Here is a 17851-nt window from a genome sequence, read left to right on the forward strand (position 1 = left end):
TTTTAGAGTATGAATATACCCATTTGCCAGAGGCTAAAACCAATAGTAGTTAGCATATTAATGCAAAAAGACCCTTTGGAAGGCCAGTGGACTTTGATATTTAGCAGGGCTGAAAAATCAGCATACTATTGCCCTGTTGTGGGCTCAGTGGCTGAAGGCAATTCCCTAACCTGATAATCCTTTTATTATTTACCAAACTTTACCTTTGATATGCCTGTATGCATTGCTAAAGGGCAAATGTGTATTCAAGTAAATAAAAGCAGACCGCCCAGAAGTCGGTGTGCCTCTCCAAGAGAGGTTTCAACCTGGCCCCCCCATGCCTTCTAAATTCATATTTCTTGTATAGTATTTTCATTTGTGCGTCAGGCCCTTCTTCAGATCCTGAACCCTAGCCATGCAGGTTGTGGCTCCCATTTATCTGTTTTCTAGCTGATAAAGATTTAGGTTGTTTACAGTTATTTTGCAATTATACCCAGTGCTACAATAAACATTTTTTCCCTTTCCTCTTTGTGTGCACATGTGTTAGTTTCTTTATGGTATATGTATATGCCCAGGAAAGAAACGGCTTGTGTATCTTCAATTTTTACTACATCTTCTCAGATGGCATTCTCAAGTGGGGGGCCACTTTGCAGCCTTACCCCAGTACATGAGTGGAGGAGAGACATTCAGTAGATAAAGGAAGGGCTAAGGAGGGGCATGATGGGAAAACTAAGTAATTTAAAGAAAATCAGAAATATATCAGTAGGGTAAAAGGAATCTCTTGGAAAAGAAAGCTGTCAATCTTAGCTCTTCATTTTTCTTCTTTTAGATCAAGAATGAGTTTTCATTGAGCTTAAACAAGGCTTTTCTGTTAAGTATGCCGAAAAATTTGATGAATGATCCATTGCTTACCAAAGGAGAACAAGCAAAATTGAATGACTTCTTTATTTTTTCTAGGGCAGGTGAAATTTGAATAACGTATTATGAAAAGAGATTCAGTCCTACCATTTTAAAAAAAGCCATAATAACCTTCTTGTGTTGTGTATTTTCATTTGGAACTGCAGTTTAATTTGAACTTGGGTCTTCTTAAATATTAAACAATCCTAATTATGTAGCCAAATCTTTGTACCAGCCAGGGAAACACTATGCATACTAAAAAAAACACATAGTTTTGTTCATATGGATCTTTTAACTATGTCCTAGTCACATTATCCCTCAGTTTCCTGCCAGTTTCTTTCAACTCTTTTGTTCTTGTTCACTGTCTTGTTATAATATTTAGGAAAATGTAATGGCCCAGAAGCTTGTAACAAGGAAGAGGTCCAAGGGAAGAGAGAGAAAGCACGGATCAGTGGTTTTAAGATGTTCCCTACATCCCACAAAGCTGGGTTGAGGGCCGGTTCTGATTAATACTAATCAGAAGAGGTGGGTGCTGTGTTTGGCACAGATGCCCTGTGATAGCACTTGCAGCAGCTTTAGGAATTGGAGCCCGTTCTTAATTACATTTAGTGAGCCCTTTTTTAAGAGAATAGGATCACTTATCTTCAGGGCCTTTTGCACACCTCAAGTTGTATGGAAACATTTGAAAACCCTTGTCTTTTATCTCTGTCTTATACACTCCATAGATGAGGTGACTCTATTAAGAACCTTTCCCTCACCCCACCATTCCCTCTGTTTGGAACATTCTTTCTGATCTTCTCTGGGTTAATACTATTCACTTTGTGGTTCTCAGACTTTGTTTTCAGGATTCCTTTATACTCTTCAAATTACTGAGGAACCAAAGAACTTTTATTTATATGGATTATATTGATTAACTAGAGGCCCAGTGCACAAAAATTTGTGCACTCGGGGGAGAGGGGGGCATCCCTCAGCCCGGCCTGTGCCCTCTCGCAGTCTGGGACCCCTCGGGAGATAATGACCTGCTGGCTTAGGCCCGCTCCCGGGTGGCAGAGGGCAGGCCCAATCCCTAGGTGCAGCCCCTGGTCGGGCTCAGAGCAGGGCCGATTGGGGAGTTGGGGCGCCGCCCCCTGTCATGCACAGAGCAGGGCGGATCGGGAGGTTGTGATGCCACCCCTAGTCACACTCAGGGTAGGGCCGATTGGGGGGTTGGGGCACCGTCCCCTGTCACACTCAAGGCAGGGTCGATAGGGAGGTTGCGGCGCCACCCCCTGTCACGCACAGAGCAGGGCCCATCAGGGGGGTTGGGGCTTCGTACCCTGTCACGCACAGAGCAGGGCCCATCAGGGGGTTGGGGAGCTCCCCCCTGTCACGCACAGAGCAGGGCCGATCAGGGGGTTGAGGAGCTCCCCGCTGTCACTCACAGAGCAGGGCCGATAGGGCAGTTGGGGCACCGCTCCCTGTCACACACAGAGCAGGGCGGATCAGGGGGTTGGGGTGCCGCCACTGTCACACTCAGGGCAGGGCCGATGGGGGGGGGGGGTTGGGGTGCCGCACCCTGTCACACACAGAGCCGCAGGGCGATCAGGGTGTTGGGGAGCTCCCCCCTGTCACGCACAGAGCAGGGCCGATCAGGGCGTTGGGGAGCTCCCCCCTGTCACGCTGATCCCGGTGCTGGGAGGCATATTACCCTTTTACTATATAGGATAGAAGCCTGGTGCACGGGTGTGGGCCGGCTGGTTTGCCCTGAAGGGTGTCCTGGATCAGGGTGGGGGTCCCGCTTGAGTGCCTGGCCAGCCTGGGTGAGGGGATGATGGATGTTTGCATCTGGTCACACCCCCTTCAGGGTGGGGGTCCCGCTTGGGTGCCTGGCCAGTCTGGATGAGGGGCTGAGGGCCGTTTTCAGGCTGGCGGGTGACTGAAGCTCCCAACCTGTCCTTTTTTCCTTTTTTTTTTATCCTGGGCCAGCTTTAGCTCTGAGGCTCGGCTCCAGCTATGAGAACTCTGCTGCTGAAAGCAGGTTTCTGGCCTTTGTTTACCTTCTGTATTTGAAACAATGTTGTGGTCCTGCTGGCTGAAGCCCGAGGTTTTGTTTAGCTTCTATATTTGTTACAATGTTGCTTAGAGTGCAGCTGAGAGGCAGGCGGGGAACCTGGCTTCCTCCGTCACTGAAGCAAGCAAGCCTCCCTGTTCGCATCAGCTGCCTGGCTGCCGGCCACCATCTTGGTTGGCAATTAATTTGCATATCTCACTGATTAGCCAATGGGAAGGGTAGCGGCCCTACGGCTAATTACGATGTTTCTCTTTTATTAGATAGGATATTTACCGTATTAGAAATTAAAACTAATTTAAAAATATTCATTCATTTTAAACAATAAATCGCATTACTTTGTTAATATAAATAATATATTTTTCACAAAATAATTTTTTTATTTTGGAAAATGTGGTTAGAAGAGGCATTATTTCACATTTTTTGCATGCGTCTTCAATGGCTAGCTATTGAAGACAGCTAGATTCTCTTATCTGCATAGGATCTCTTGTGATATCACACATTATCTAGCCTCTGGAAAATTATTGTACACTCCTGAAGAGATGAAACTGAAAAAGGCAAATAACAACTAAGTATTCTCATGAAAAGATTTACCCTAAAAAGATCTGTTTCTACTCCTCGCGATTAGAGATCATGTGTGGATGTGTGGTTTTTGTCCCAGTTATATTTCCAGCTCTTAGCACAAGGCCTGCCCTGTATTGGACATTGAGTTAATGTTTGAATAAATAAATGAATGAATGAATTTGGATTAACAGACTTCTTGAATTCAACTTGATTGTGGATTTCTCTTAAAATATAAGGCCTTCTCTGAATTATGTTCTTGGGGTCTATACTCACGGCATGTTGGTTTTAGGCTCTGGCTATTCCTAAGACTGTTGCAGAGCCATTACTCTGGATCCACACAGTGTTCTGCCTGTACTCTTGTCTTATCCATTGTACCCCATTATAATTCTTTGGTTACCTTCCACCTCCCACCCCAGGTTCTTAAACTTACTGAGAATAGGAACTGTGACTCATTTATCTTTTGAATCCTTTTCTTCATGCCCAACTCTGGGACTAGCGTATCTTGGCATATAGTGGACACTAAAGCAATTGCTGAAAGTGGCACATTTTTTTTTTTTTTAAGATACATATGCTACAATTGTAAGTAAATGTAAAAACTTTGACCTAAGAGAGATCATATTCCCAATGCATGAATTACTGACAGGTTATCTATTTCTGAATTGTTTTGCACATCACTTTCTTATAGGGTATTCTTAAGTAGTCTGATGACCAAGAATCATGGTGCTCAGGTGTTTTTTTAAAAAAAGAGTTGTCATGCATGGACACTTTTCAGCAGATATTTGAGTTATATACATGTGCCGAGTACTGTGGTATGCATTGAGGTTATAGCTGTGAACAACATATACTTGATCCCTGCCCTCAAGGACATATGGTCTAGCAATCTAGTTCTGGAGTCAGCAGACTTTCTGTAAAGGGCTGAATGGTAAATGTTTAGACTTTTTGGGCAATATGATCTTGGTTATAAATACTCAGCGCTGCCATTGTGGCCCCAAAGTAGCCATAGACACTATGTAAACATGAATGTGGCTTTGTTCCAGTGAACTTCATATACAAAAACAAGATGTAGAACAGATTTGGGCTGGGGGCCATGGTTTACTGATTCTTGATATTTTTGTTTATTGGCCTATGTCTCTCACTCATATATCCACAACTGCAATTTTCATATTTTCAGTGGCTTATTTGCTACAGTTAGCTAAGGTGAGATTGTCGAAGAACTTGATCTCATGCAAATGACTAAAGCTAATAGTTGTTATTTTCTTTTACTCTTTTACCAGGACATTTTATTTCCTTACATCAAAGAAAATGTTAAAGAGTATTTGCAGACACATTGGGAAGAAGAGGAATGCCAGCAGGATGTCAGTCTTTTGAGGAAACAGGTTGGGACATTCTATTCCATTGCTTCCACATTCCCAAGTATCTTAGAAATAAAGATGCTTAGAGACTCATGCTCAAGCCCTTCCTGCGTGGAATGCAAAAGGTTTTGCACTGTCTTCACATTGTTCATTAATATCTCCAAGGGATAGCACCTCATCACCTCATTCTCTACTCTCTTCTGCCTCCTGGCAAGAGCCCCTGCTGAGCCCTGCACAGTGCTTGCGGGCCCTCACATCTGCACACCGCCTCCAGACCTCTTACCCCAGCTCGCACTTGGCCCAGCCCTCATACCTGCCTCCGTCTCTTGTGCTCTGTTTTCTGTCCAGTTTTCAGTCTCTATTTTCCCTTTACACATTGTGTGTAGTGGCACTCCTTTTTTTTTCTTAATTAAAATTGCTTCAGTGGCAAAGTTCTTACATACTGTGCAGAGCTAACTCCGTGGCACTTATTTTCTAGTTAATTTTCTACTTTAAACAATGTGGAATGCTCTCTGAAATTTTTAAGGTTAGGAGTTAGGATTGGAAATATAATCATATTCTTTGGGACATGGAGTATTTGAGTTTGTTAGCTTTTCTAGATAACTCCAGGTTAATCTGAAACACCTCCCCTTACCTTTTTTGTTGTCTCGACACTTGTTGAATCATATGTACATCTATCCTTGCTGTAGGATGTGTATCATCGTGTCTTTAGAGGTTGGACATAGGCGTTCTCACATTGTCAGTGTTTCAAATAGCTGTTAGAGTTTTTATAAGATGTGAGAGATGGCAGGAGACTGAATATGAAGCAACCCCAGACATTACTTCACTAGCTTCTTTTCATTGAATTCCAGACATGGACTGATTTAAAGGTTTTCTTGTGTGTGTTTTTTCTTTAGTTACAGTGCAGAGAAAATTACCAGATTTCATTGAGTCCTGGTTTGTTCATCCTAGTAAGTGAATCAACAAACCAGGTCTTAACTGTATCATTTTATCATGTGCTGTCTCTCTTCCCACATACATGCCTCTCAGTTTAAATTTTAGCTTTAGCAATATAGGGAAGATCGTGCAAATTATTAATTATAATCCATTTCTTTTAGGAATCATTCAGATCAGCACCAAAAATGTAGGATCCTTTAATTTGTAACAGTGCTTGGTGCTAATGATAGTTGGAGAAAATTGGTAGGCTTGGTTTTCAGGTCTCATTTTAAGGACTCTTTTTTCATATAAGTAAGAAACAAACTTCATGTTGTTTATGACTTGAAGGCTGAAGAGGACTCCCACCTGGATGGGGCTGTTCCGATCCCTGTTGCACCTGAGAATGGAACAGATGACCTGCAACTGATGATCCAGGCCGTGGTAGATAATGTGTGCTGGCAGATGTCTCTGGACCGAAAGACTACGGCACTGAAACAGCTGCAGGGCCACATGTGGAGGGCAGCATTCACAGCAGGGCACGTGAAAGCAGAGTATGTAGCTGCTCATGGGACTCTGAACATTTCGTCAGCCCCAAAACCAAATACATTTTCCACTAGTCCTCTTCTCCAGTGTTGCATGATTAGTAAAATAGGTAAAATCAAATTCTTTTAATTCTAACAAGTGAGTGTTTTATTTTTTCGAAGCTGGGATAAAGCATTTCACCCAGCTAAATTTCCCAAACCTGATGTTTGGCTTGGTGGGATGGTTAAAGAACTTTTAATCCAGTTTGAAAATAGCTTCCTGGGAAATGGTGACTTTCTTGAACTAAGTCAGATCTGATCCTTTGCTAAGAGTAACAGCATGTTGAGCTGCTTCCTAGGACCATTTGATTATCTGTTTTCTGTTAGAGAAGTAAAATTATGCTCCCCGTCGCTTTGGGGGTTACTCAGTGTCAGCAGTGCCACTCTTTTCTGTGCTCTTTGTCTTGGTTGTGGAGTTCCTAAGAACACTCCTGCTAAAGAAGACTTATGAGTCCTGCGTTGCTAAAAAATTCTTAATAAGATACTGCTGCTAAGTATTTTAGCAGCAGTTCCCTGATATAAACCCTAAGATCCAAGACTGTTTCCAGCTGCCTATGTTTTGTTTTGCAAATGAGATGCCATTCCTTTATATACTTTACAAGGGGCTTCCACCTTTTTAAACAAAGATATATATAATATATATATATATTATATTTATACTAAATTTATATATATTTTTTTATTTCAGAGAGGAAGGGAGAGGGAAAGATAGAAACATCAATGATGAGAGAGACTCACTGATAGGCTGCCTCCCACACACCCTACATTGGGGATCAAGCCTGTAACCTGGGTGTGTGCCCTGACTGGGAATCGAACCGTGACCTCCTGGTTCATAGGTTGGCGCTCAACCACTGACCCACACCAGCCAGACTGTAATCACTTTTGATTATCATAGTGGGGCTGTCAAAAACTATTTTTCTCTCCACTCAAATTATTGCTTCTGATCTGTGTGATCCTGGAACTCCGTGACACTCTTACTAGATCTGCAGATGGAGGCCCTTCTCATGATGACCATTTGGGCACAAATAGAGAAACTTGTGACAACTATTTTGACTGGTTTTCATCTGGCAACATAATGTATTCCTGCATTTTAACTTGATTTTCTGTCTAGGTTCTTTGAAGATGTAGTTCCAGCAGTCAGGAAGTGGAGAGAGGCTGGAATGAAGGTGTATATTTATTCTTCAGGGAGTGTAGAAGCACAGAAACTATTATTCGGGTATTCTACAGAGGGAGATATTCTTGAGGTAGGTTACATGATAACTTTGTTCTTTGACATTATCAAAGCATGAAATAATGAATGTTACAGGAATATGGTACAGTTATAAGCTAAATCCCCATTCAGATAATTGCATTTATATATGCCAAGCACGTTGTAAAGGGAAGTGGGAAAACTGGGGAAATACATTATAAGCAAGAGTTAACTGTTTCTATGTTAACCAGTCTTTATATCAAAGGTTCTTAAACTTAGCTGTGCATAAGGATCGCCTAGGGAGTCTGTTAAAAATGTAGATCCCTGGGCCCTGCTTCTGAGCAAATCTGAATCGGCAGGCCTGGGGTGGGGAGTCAGGCGTCTGCATTTTTAAACATTCACCCTAAGTGGTTCTGTGATATAAAATACAGCTAACAAGACATGAGCTAGCTTGTAAATCAGCTATCTTACCAGTATTAGGAAGTTGTCAACTGAAAGGAACTGGAGTTCAGAGCATTTGGGGGCTTGTGACTCCCTCCCGATTCAAAAAGACAACCGTGTCCTCAGGTGCCAGCCCCTTTCCACACGCGCTCGAGCCTCCGTACCTCTGCATTTCTGCAGCTCCTCTGAGTCTCAGTGTGCTTTTCTCTTTCCTTCTAGTTGTAGAATTTCCACTCAGCCAGCCTTCCTGTAGTTGTGGATGATGTCCGTTTTGTCTTTTCGTTGTATTTTTGAAGTTGTTGTGGGAGGCAGCAATTTCCGGTGTTTACCTATGCTGCCATCTTGGTTTCTCCTCAAAAAAAGGACTTCTTGACTGGAGCAGAGTACAAGGTGGATTGATTGTTTCTGGTACTTTGGAGAGATACAGATTTTACTTTAGCAGAGCCAGCATTCTTATGTAAGAGAACTGGGTACATCATTAAACAATTAAAAGTTAAGGCCACCTATTAAATTTCTTGTTCATGAAAAAATTGTTGTTAGCCCCTCTGTCCTAGCATCCCTATGCCCCCTGGAGGACAGGGTGGTCACTGGAAGGGATTCACTTAAGGGATTCAAAAAGAAATGCTAATTCAGTATACACTGAACTTAGTGGTACACAATAGGTCACTCAGCTAACTAGTTTTAAAATAAATATTTATTGAGCAGCAAGGATATATACTAGTTCTTGGGTAGAATCTCAGAATGTTTTAATCAGAAAATGAAAGTAAAATAACAACTTACTAATGAGGTAGGGTAAAGAAATCTGTTCATTCTGGGGTCAAAAGGAGTGAAACTTTCGTCAGTAGTGAAACTCACTCTAGTAAGTAGTTTGAGTACGAATAGTATTTTAAGGGTAGAAAGTAGGTCATGTATATTTTAAAAGATTTTGTATAAAAATTAATGCTAAAGAAAGCAAAGCAAGTAGATTGTAAAATTATCTTATATATGTTGATTTGGTAGTTTTCTCCTTTCAAATATTTATTGCTATAAAATCTTTGTATGTACTTTTTGTAGTCATCTCAAAGTTCTCTTGTACGTAGATTTTTCAGTTATATATTGAGTGAATGAAGTCACTATGATTGTATATTTCAGAGATAAGGGATAGAGACAAAGTGGTACAGGTTACTAGTATAATTACAGCATCAGTATTTCCCCTTCTCTTTTTTCAGCTTGTTGATGGTCACTTTGATACCAAGATTGGACACAAAGTAGAGAGTGAGAGTTATCGAAAGATTGCAAACAGCATTGGGTGCTCAACCAACAACATCTTGTTTCTGACAGACGTTACTCTAGGTGAGGAATCTGACTTCTTACTCCAGGATGGGAGCTGAGCCCAGCACTGCAAACACATTGCCTCTTTAAAGAAAGTTTATGGGTGGACCTTTGAAAAATGAAAGTTTTATAAAAAGAAACAGTGAACCAGCCAACTCTCATTTTAACTCCTTATCCATGGTTGCATACCCATCCCTCTGTACTTACACACACAGGTGAAATGGGAAAATAAAAAGGATGACTTACAGGGTATCATTGTGGAAATGAGCATGCAGGCAAGAATATGATGGTAGGTGCATGGCTAGGTAAGGGCAATAAAGTCACAGTGCATCTGCATCAAACATATTTAGCAGAAGTGAGATCACATAACACACTCAGCCGATAAAAGAGAACTCTAGTTTGAGTGACTTTGCCTTACAGTCCATTCAATTGGTGAACACTGCCCTGGCTTGACTAGGAGCCTCATCCCCACCTTCCCGAAGACCATCTTATTAGTTCCCAGGCCTTCAAGATTCACCTGTTTAAAGACAGCATCTTCTTTACCCAGCATGGCCCTCTTTATTTTAAACTAGGGGCCCAGTGCATGAATTCGTGCACCTTAAAGGGAACTGTGGGCCACGAGGCTGCGGTGGGCACAGGGGCGGGTTTCGGCCCATCCTCCGAGACCCCGCCTGGCCCCTCCTGCCGTGGCCCCTGGTTCCCTGTCTCCCAGCAGCCCCGCTCCTACCACCGCTGCTTCCACATGCTGACAGCACCGGCCCCACTTGCACCCTTTGACAGCGCAGAGTGATTAGGGCCAGCGCCGTCAGCAGTGCAAGCAGTGGTGGCTGCCCCGATTGCCCCTCAGAAGCAGGGGGAGGTGGAGAAGCCCTCAAGGGCAATCGGGGCTGGCAGCAGGTGCAAACGCCCAGGGGCACATGGCACACGGGAGCAAAGAATTTTCAGTAACCACTAGAGGCTCGCCCTGATGACAGTGACCGACGCCCCGCCTTGGTCTGGTGCCGCCGCTCACCTGCTCCACCATCCTGCCGCAGTGATGCCTGCCATGTTCCGCACCCTGCCGCCTGCTGCCGACGCCCGCCATGTTTCTGGTGGTCAGCGCACGTCATAGCGGCCGGTGGTTCGGTTGTTCCGCCTTTCGGTCTATTTGCATATGAGGGTTTTATATATATAGATGGCATATTAGCAGATGCATTATTACTTTAAGGATTGAATGCACAAAGCAATGTATATTGTTCTTCATTGGCAATTTAAGTGATTTCAGGAGTGGTTTTGACCAAATGTAAAATACGTACCCAAGTACCTGTGTAAGACTGTGAGTCCTCTATGAAATGATAGAGGGAAATGGTAGCCAATAAGGAAACAGGCAGCAGCAGGCAAAGGTGGGGTTGTGGGGGGGGGGGCGGGTGTCAGGTGTCCCTGCTGTTCTTGAATGTCCCTGGTTGGTGAGGCTTTCCCACACTCCCCAGCCTGGCCCTAGCCCTGGCCCTTGATTTTATGGTTATTCTCCTTAGAGTTGTGCATCTCCCCAGGGGCTACCTTTGGTGTGTTTATAATTGCACTTGTATTTGAGGGTAGTTCTATATATTTATGTTTCTTCCACTCACCTTGGGTTATATAAGTTTCACCCTCTGTTTACCCCAGAGCAGGGCTTTGTGCACTGCGCAGCTGCTCCAGCACCCTGACTGCCGCACGCTGGGGAAGGCGGTTGGGGGAGAGACAGAGGGCAGGGGGATGCTCTCCTGCCTCGTCAGCTCCACGTGGCTCCTGGGCCCCTTGGGGGCAGCTTCAGCACCTAGAGGCAATATTCCTCCCTTCAGCCCTCTGTCTGTTGTCGCAGAACTAAAGTCACCCAGTCATTAGGACTTGCAGAGATGGGGCCCAAAGGCAAATCCGGTCTGCTGGCAGTGGCATCTTACCTGTGGTAGTGCGTATATTTTTTCTACTGCTGACCCTTGACCTTTTGGTCTCTTGGGTTAGGGAAGAGTTGTAGGTATATAATAACACGGACTAATTTGCTAAGTGGATTTGGAAAAAATCTCAACCAGCATAGATCATCCAGAATCTAGATGCCTTCAAGAAGCTATAATGTTTTTTGGAGAAAGGGGTAAAACGGGCTTAATTTCACCTGACATACCAAAGACATTCAGTAATTGTGATTACCTTTGTTAAATTTCATACCTTGATGCATCTAGACTGGAACTTTTGACCTAGTTAGACAGTATTTAGTGGGGATCAGCACCTGTCCTGGCTTGGCTCAGCTTGAGTCTAAGGGTTTCTACAGATGGTGTCTCATTTTCCCACATCTTGGAAAGCTTTACATTTGGCATATCTGACTGCACTGAAGTGAGACTGACAGATGCACAGACACACTGCTTTAGGGTTCATGGTATAACTAGGTAGCCAGGCCGCTTAAATGTGCCATCAACAAACATTTCACCTGGTCTTTCTTTACTTTGAACTGTAAATGTTTGCCTATCAAACATTTTACTGCTTTGAAGCTCAGTATACCCTCTTTGATTTTTGTGGGACTTTGAGTGTTGAGGTGGGGAGGTTGCTTTGTTGTCCATATAGGTTAGGGATGCGCCAGCAGTTTCTGTGAGGAATGATAATTTTACTTCTTATGGAAAGGAGACAGGCCCTGTCCTGGTGAGTTTGTCTGGTTTAATCTGTGAATTGTTTTTCTTTAATCATTCACATAAAGGGGGCTGTTGAAGATGAAAATATGTGGTTTGTCCTATATTTAATTTCCTTAGCACTTTGAATGGTTAAGTTCCTGCAGGCTTAAAATTAGGGATCTGATTTGTGGCTGGGGCTCTCCATAAAGTCAGCCTGTCCCAAGCATTCTATGATCCCCAGACCCAATGTTTCTCTCCATCCTCCACGTTATGGTTACTATTAATAATTACAAATTCTGCCCTAAGATCACATATGGTTTCTTCATAGTCTTGTTTTCAGCTACATTTTTTTGTCTAGTTGCCATCGTAGTACATCTATAATTTCAGGTGTTTCTTTTTCCCTTAAGCCATTTCCTTTCCTTAGGGTGCAGTCCCCAAAATTATTCTTATTCTTTTTACAGACTAGAGATGATCCCCAGTTTGGCCTCACAATGAAATTGATTCCCTCAGAGTCCTCCACAAAGAGGTTTTATTCCTGCCCCTAGACTTCTGCCAGCCCCACACCCTGTAGTAAGGCCAGAACTGGGTCCATCTGTAGCTGGGATGGGGCCAGGCAGCTGGCTGCCTGCCTCACTCTTGTCTATTATCTCTGATCCTGTGTTTTGGTATCACATGCCCAGACTTTTATTGCCAAGGCAGAGTGGAGGACTAAATGATATCCCAAATAACACCCAAGCATAAAAGAGAACTGAGCCTGGCCTGTGTTTCTCAGTGGTTAGAGCGCCAGCCTGTGCACGGAAGGGTTGCGGGTTCAATTCCTAGTCAGGGGCGTGTACCAGGGTTTCAGGTTCAATCCCCCACCCTGGTTGGAGCATGTGTAGGAGGCAACCAATTGATGTGTTTCTCACATCAATGTTTCTCTCTCCTTCCCTCCTTCCCCTTTCTCTTCCTCCCTCCCTCTCCTTCTCTCTCTTTTCCACTCTCTCTAAAAAAAGAGAGAGAGACAGAGAACTGAATGACTTTTTCCCTTTTGAGGAAAGGAAAGAGGTCTAGGGTTTTAAGTATTAGTGTCTCAGTATTGTATGAATAGAGCAAATAGATGCTTAGGAACAGAACTTGCCCATGGTGATGTAGGTAAGACGATGAATGTGGAACAATTAGCTAGTGTCAGGGCCCACGTGGATCGTGGATCATGATGGCTCAGCTTGGTGGAGACCCCAGATTGCTCGTTAGGAGGAAAGCTTGACTTGAGGCATTCAGGCTGGGAACTGGCGGGGAGTAGGAGGGAGCTGCCTCTTCTGCTGGGATGAATGGCATCTGCAGAGTTTACCTGAGGAGAGGATTGTTTAGCGCTTTTTTCGCCTTGGGAAAGGGACAGCCCTTTCATAGGAAGAGGAGAAAGACACCTGAGGTAGGTAGGAGGAAGAGACAGCTTGTCCCACTTCTCACTGGGATCTTATCTCTCAACACCACTGCTCTTTAATCCATTCAGATGTTGCAACTGTTTTCCAAAGAGAAACTACTGAGGTGTTTTTTAATCCTCACCCAAGGACATGCTTGTGTGTGCGCGCGTGTGTGTGTGTGCATTTTAAAACTGATTTTAGAGAGAGGAAGGGAGAGAAACATCAATGTAAGAGAGAAACATCAGTCAATTGCCCTCCCTCGTAGGCACCCCAACTTGATATAGAATCCGCAACCTAGCTATGTGCCCTGACCAGGAATAGAACCTGCAGGTGTACTGGACGACACTCCAATCAACTGAGCCACCTGGCCAGGGCCCACTGAGGTTTTTATACACAAACCTAAATTCCATACAGCGTGTTTCAGATTATTCCCCCAGTTTTGCTCTGTCTATCCAAGTATGCCCCATCTTTCTGAACTGTGTCCTACCTCCCATCCTGACTTGCTCCATTCTCCCAATATTTACACATGTATTATGTTTGCCTACAGTGCCTCCTGCCTCAAATGCCTCCTCTTCTGCCAACTTGCTTTTCTTCAACTTTCTGATCAAAACTCACCCTCTGCAGAGGCATCATTTGTTAAATTGCAAGTCCTAATTCAGTAGTTCCATGCTGGGGACCTGAGATTCCAGGTGATCCCCACACTGCTGGTCCATGGACCACACTCGAGTAGTAGCACTGTAGACCAGGAGCTGGCACACTTGTTCTGGACAGGGCCAGCTAGAACATACGTTAGGCTTTGCAGGACACTCAGCCTCTGTTTACAAAAACAAGTGGCAGGCCATATGTAACTTGCTGACCCTTGTTCTAGAGCACAGACCACAGAGTCAGAGTAACAATTTCAAACTTTAGTTCTACCTCCCTAGCTCTCAGTTTCCATATCTGTGGAAAGGGGTTAGTAATAGTAACTACCTCAAGGTTGTTGTAAAGATTTAGATGAGAATGGAGCTCCATGAAGGTGGGAGCCTTGTTTTGTTCTCTGTTTTTAGAACAGTACCTGGTACCTGTTAGGTGCTAAATTAAGAGCTGTTACCTTTCAGATGGAAACAAGATGAAGAGATACATAACCCAAGGCATTTTAGAGATATTTCCTGCAATGTCTAGTTTTATTTTACTAATCCTGTTCTTATTTTTACCCACTATGCAATCACAGATCACAATCTATTGAGGGAGGAGAGTGACAACAGATAATAACTCACTTCATGTTGTTGCAATAGAGCTAAAATACAGGGTGTTGAAGGAACACATAGGATGCCCTTAAGAGAGCTTCTGGAAGATGAGATATTTAAATTGAATTCTAAAGACTGGGAATTTGCCAGGCAAAAAAGATGGGTATTCTAGTCAAGGGTTGTGATACGTTTGGGCTCAGGTTGTGAGAGCAGGTATTTCATCTTTATTAGGTCCTAGGATTCTATTTTTCTCATCTCTTCTTAATTGGTATTTTCCCCAGCAGGCTGCCCTTTGGGGATACAGCTCAGTTCTCTGTAGGACTAATGGGAGGGAATGGAACAAAGGTGTGGACAGAACATGGCTCTGTCCTGCATTCACTGTCCTGCATTCACATGTACTTAATAAAACTCAGAGGTCTGGATAGTTGCCATTGTAGCCTGTCATGTACAATTATATATTAAAAATTTTTATTACAGAAAAATTAAAATGATGTAATAAAAGAGAATAATATCGTCAGCACCTTTGTGCCCTTCTAGCTTCAGATGTTATCAGATCAGGGTCAAACTTGTTTTTTACATTCCCACATCACCCTGATTACTTTGAAGTAAATCTCAGATCATATTTTTAAGTTTCTGGCATTCATTTTGATTTTCACAGAGGCCAGTGCTGCTGAGGAAGCAGATGTACATGTAGCTGTGGTGGTGAGACCTGGCAATGCAGGACTAACAGATGATGAAAAGACTTACTACAGCCTCATTACGTCCTTCAGTGAACTGTACCTGCCTTCTTCCACCTAGAGGATTTCCGAGGAAGACCAAACTGTCTCCACAGAGTCGCCCTGTAGTCTAGTTTTTTTCTAGTGGTAAAAGTAACTTACTTTTAAATGTACATATAAACACACGTATGTATGCATGCAAGTATATATGTGTGTGTTCAAATTACCTTCATAGGCACAGAAGTTGGGGGGAAATCTCAGTTCAGTGAGAAGGAAACTAATTTAAAGATGCTTTACATGTAGAAATGGTTTGAAACCACAACTCTCTCACCCTTATTGAGGGTAAAATGTAGTTGATAGAAGAAATTACTATAATACAGATCTAATGTGTTACAGTTATCACATTATGGACCAAAATGGAAAGATAGGTTTGAGAAGTTATTCAGAAGCCTTGGTGTTTTAAAAACTGGAAATATTTTAAAGACTTATTCCTAATAGTAATTCATCCCCCCTTTTAATTATGATTTAAAAGATTATTAGCAGCTGAATTTCAAAATATTAGCTTCCTTACCTACAGAAGATAACGTTATTTATTTCTGCTCCAAAAGAGACAAAATTGGGAAAGGAAGCTAGTTGAGTCCTGATCAATCAAACATCTATTACTTAAGAAACTTGCTAATCATTGTGGTACCCCCAGCAAGCAGCTGCTTTATCAGTGAAAAAGGTGCACTAATATAACAGGTAAAATTACAAAACAGTTGTAATCACTAGATTTTATAGTTGCCCTTCTAACTCCTTCTTAGCACGGTTTGAGAATATATGTTATTGCTGTTTACTATTAAAAAAAAAGTTTACTGAAATCAGTTTATAAGACTTAGAAGAGCCCTACTATGTACTATTTTCCTCAAAATGAATGTGAGAAATGTTAATTTTATAACAGCATTATTTATCCTGGTTTAGTCCTAATGGGATGTCATGTTAATTTCACATTGTGATTAATAAAAACATTTTTTCTTTCAGTTTTATGTAGGTCCCTGAACTACACCACATATTGCCATAATCAAAAGAGAAACTAGAGATTTAGAAAAATAAGAATTTCATTTTAGTTTTTGCTTTATCATGTGTGTGTTTTAATGGAATGCCATTGGAAATCATTGACTGTGAGTTATGTATACATATATGGTTAACCTCATTGGTTATTTTATTTGGATAGTAAGCGTTCAAGATATGAGTGGGTTTCTTAGATTTTTGAGACTTATATTTTAGGTACCTAGGATAATGCTTGAAGGAGGCAGTTATTCTAATTAATCAAGAAAAACTAATGAATCCTGAAGGAATGATTTTTGGGAGTGCTCTGAATAAGGAAAAGGAAGTAACCTTGCAAATATGAGAGAATAGGGACTATAAAAGATTTTTTATGTTGATAATTTTTATCTTCTAGTAGCTAATTAAGAAACCTAGTGATTATGGAAATACAGAGGAGTAGTAAAAGGGAAATGAATTTATAGGAGTGAGTTGTAAATGATGGTAAAACCACAAATGTTAATAAAGGTTCGACTTCATACAATTTCTGAAAAAGCTCACGAAAAGGTGACAGAAAAGGCATCTCTTACAGAAAATAAAGGAATAATTAGAAAAGTAAGGAAGAAATGAGAGAAAATTATACACCATTATCTGGACTAGCCAATGGAGAATTGAGGTGGAGAGGTGTCTTAGTGGATTCAGATTGCTATAGCAAAATACCAGAGACAGGGTAGCTTATAAATGAAATTTTTTTTCTTTTTTTTTTTTTTATATACTTGATTTCAAAGAGGAAGGGAGAGAGAGAGAGAAACATCAATGATGAGAGAGAATCATTGATCGGCTGCCTCCTGCACGCCCCCTATTGGGAATTGAGCCTGCAATCCGGGCATGTGTTCCTGACCGGAATTGAACCCAGGACCCCTCAGTCCACAGGCCAATGCTCTATCCACTGAGCCAAACCAGCTAGGACCGAAATTTTATTTCTTAACAGTTCTGAAGGCTGGGTCCAAGATCATGCTGCTGGCAAATTTAATGTCTGATGAGAGCCGTTTGCTCAGAACAGTTTTCTCTTTGTAACTTCACATGGTGGAAGGGACGAAAGAGCTTTCTTGGGCTTCTTTTTATAAGGGCACTAATCCCTTTATGAGGGTTCTGCCAAGGCCTCCCAAAGTCCCACTTCCAAATACATAAGTGTGTGTGTGTGTGTGTGTGTGTGTGTGTGTGTGTGTGTGTGTGGCGGGGGGCGGTGGATGGTTAGATTTCAGTATATGACTTTGTGGGGGACACAAACATTTAGTCTACAGCAGCAGTCACTTTCCATGGTAAGGGTACCAGAAAAACTAGTTTATATTGAATAGTTGATGACGGAAATAGATTCGAAAATTGCAATATCAAATTCCGTTTGTCAGAGAGGTGTGGGAAAGGTGAGGGGACTATTTCTTAGGTCCTAAGAAACTCATTTACAATATGATAGGAAAGGATCTTTGGAAGACCCTTGAGTTGTAAAGGAGACTGGTCATGAAGGAAGAAAATGCCTAGAAAGTGGGTTGTGAGCTAGGAGGTAAATCCAGATAAATTTGTGGTCCTGA

The 17851-nt window shown here is 42.4% G+C and overlaps 1 protein-coding gene across 7 annotated transcripts in view; it reads left to right on the plus strand.

Annotated features, from left to right (window-relative positions):
- Positions 1 to 16258, plus strand: part of ENOPH1 (enolase-phosphatase 1) — a 30191-nt gene extending 13933 nt beyond the window's left edge. For 4 of the 7 annotated variants that reach the window (XM_023750339.1, XM_006084537.3, XM_006084536.3 and 1 more), the window contains exons 2-6: positions 4762 to 4863; positions 6103 to 6305; positions 7447 to 7579; positions 9174 to 9297; positions 15182 to 16258. In XM_023750339.1, coding sequence (XP_023606107.1) covers positions 4762 to 4863; positions 6103 to 6305; positions 7447 to 7579; positions 9174 to 9297; positions 15182 to 15321 — 702 coding nt within the window. In that variant the 3' untranslated portion in view covers positions 15322 to 16258. Of the gene's footprint in view, positions 1 to 4761; positions 4864 to 6102; positions 6407 to 7446; positions 7580 to 9173; positions 9298 to 15181 lie in introns of those variants that run through there. The other 3 variants (XM_023750337.1, XM_023750336.1, XM_023750338.1) reach the window with 3 other exon arrangements.
- The last annotated feature ends 1593 nt before the right edge of the window (positions 16259 to 17851 follow it).

The sequence above is a fragment of the Myotis lucifugus genome, unplaced genomic scaffold (assembly GCF_000147115.1).
Source record: "Myotis lucifugus unplaced genomic scaffold, Myoluc2.0 scaffold_12, whole genome shotgun sequence".
NCBI classification, from domain to species: Eukaryota; Metazoa; Chordata; class Mammalia; order Chiroptera; family Vespertilionidae; genus Myotis; species Myotis lucifugus.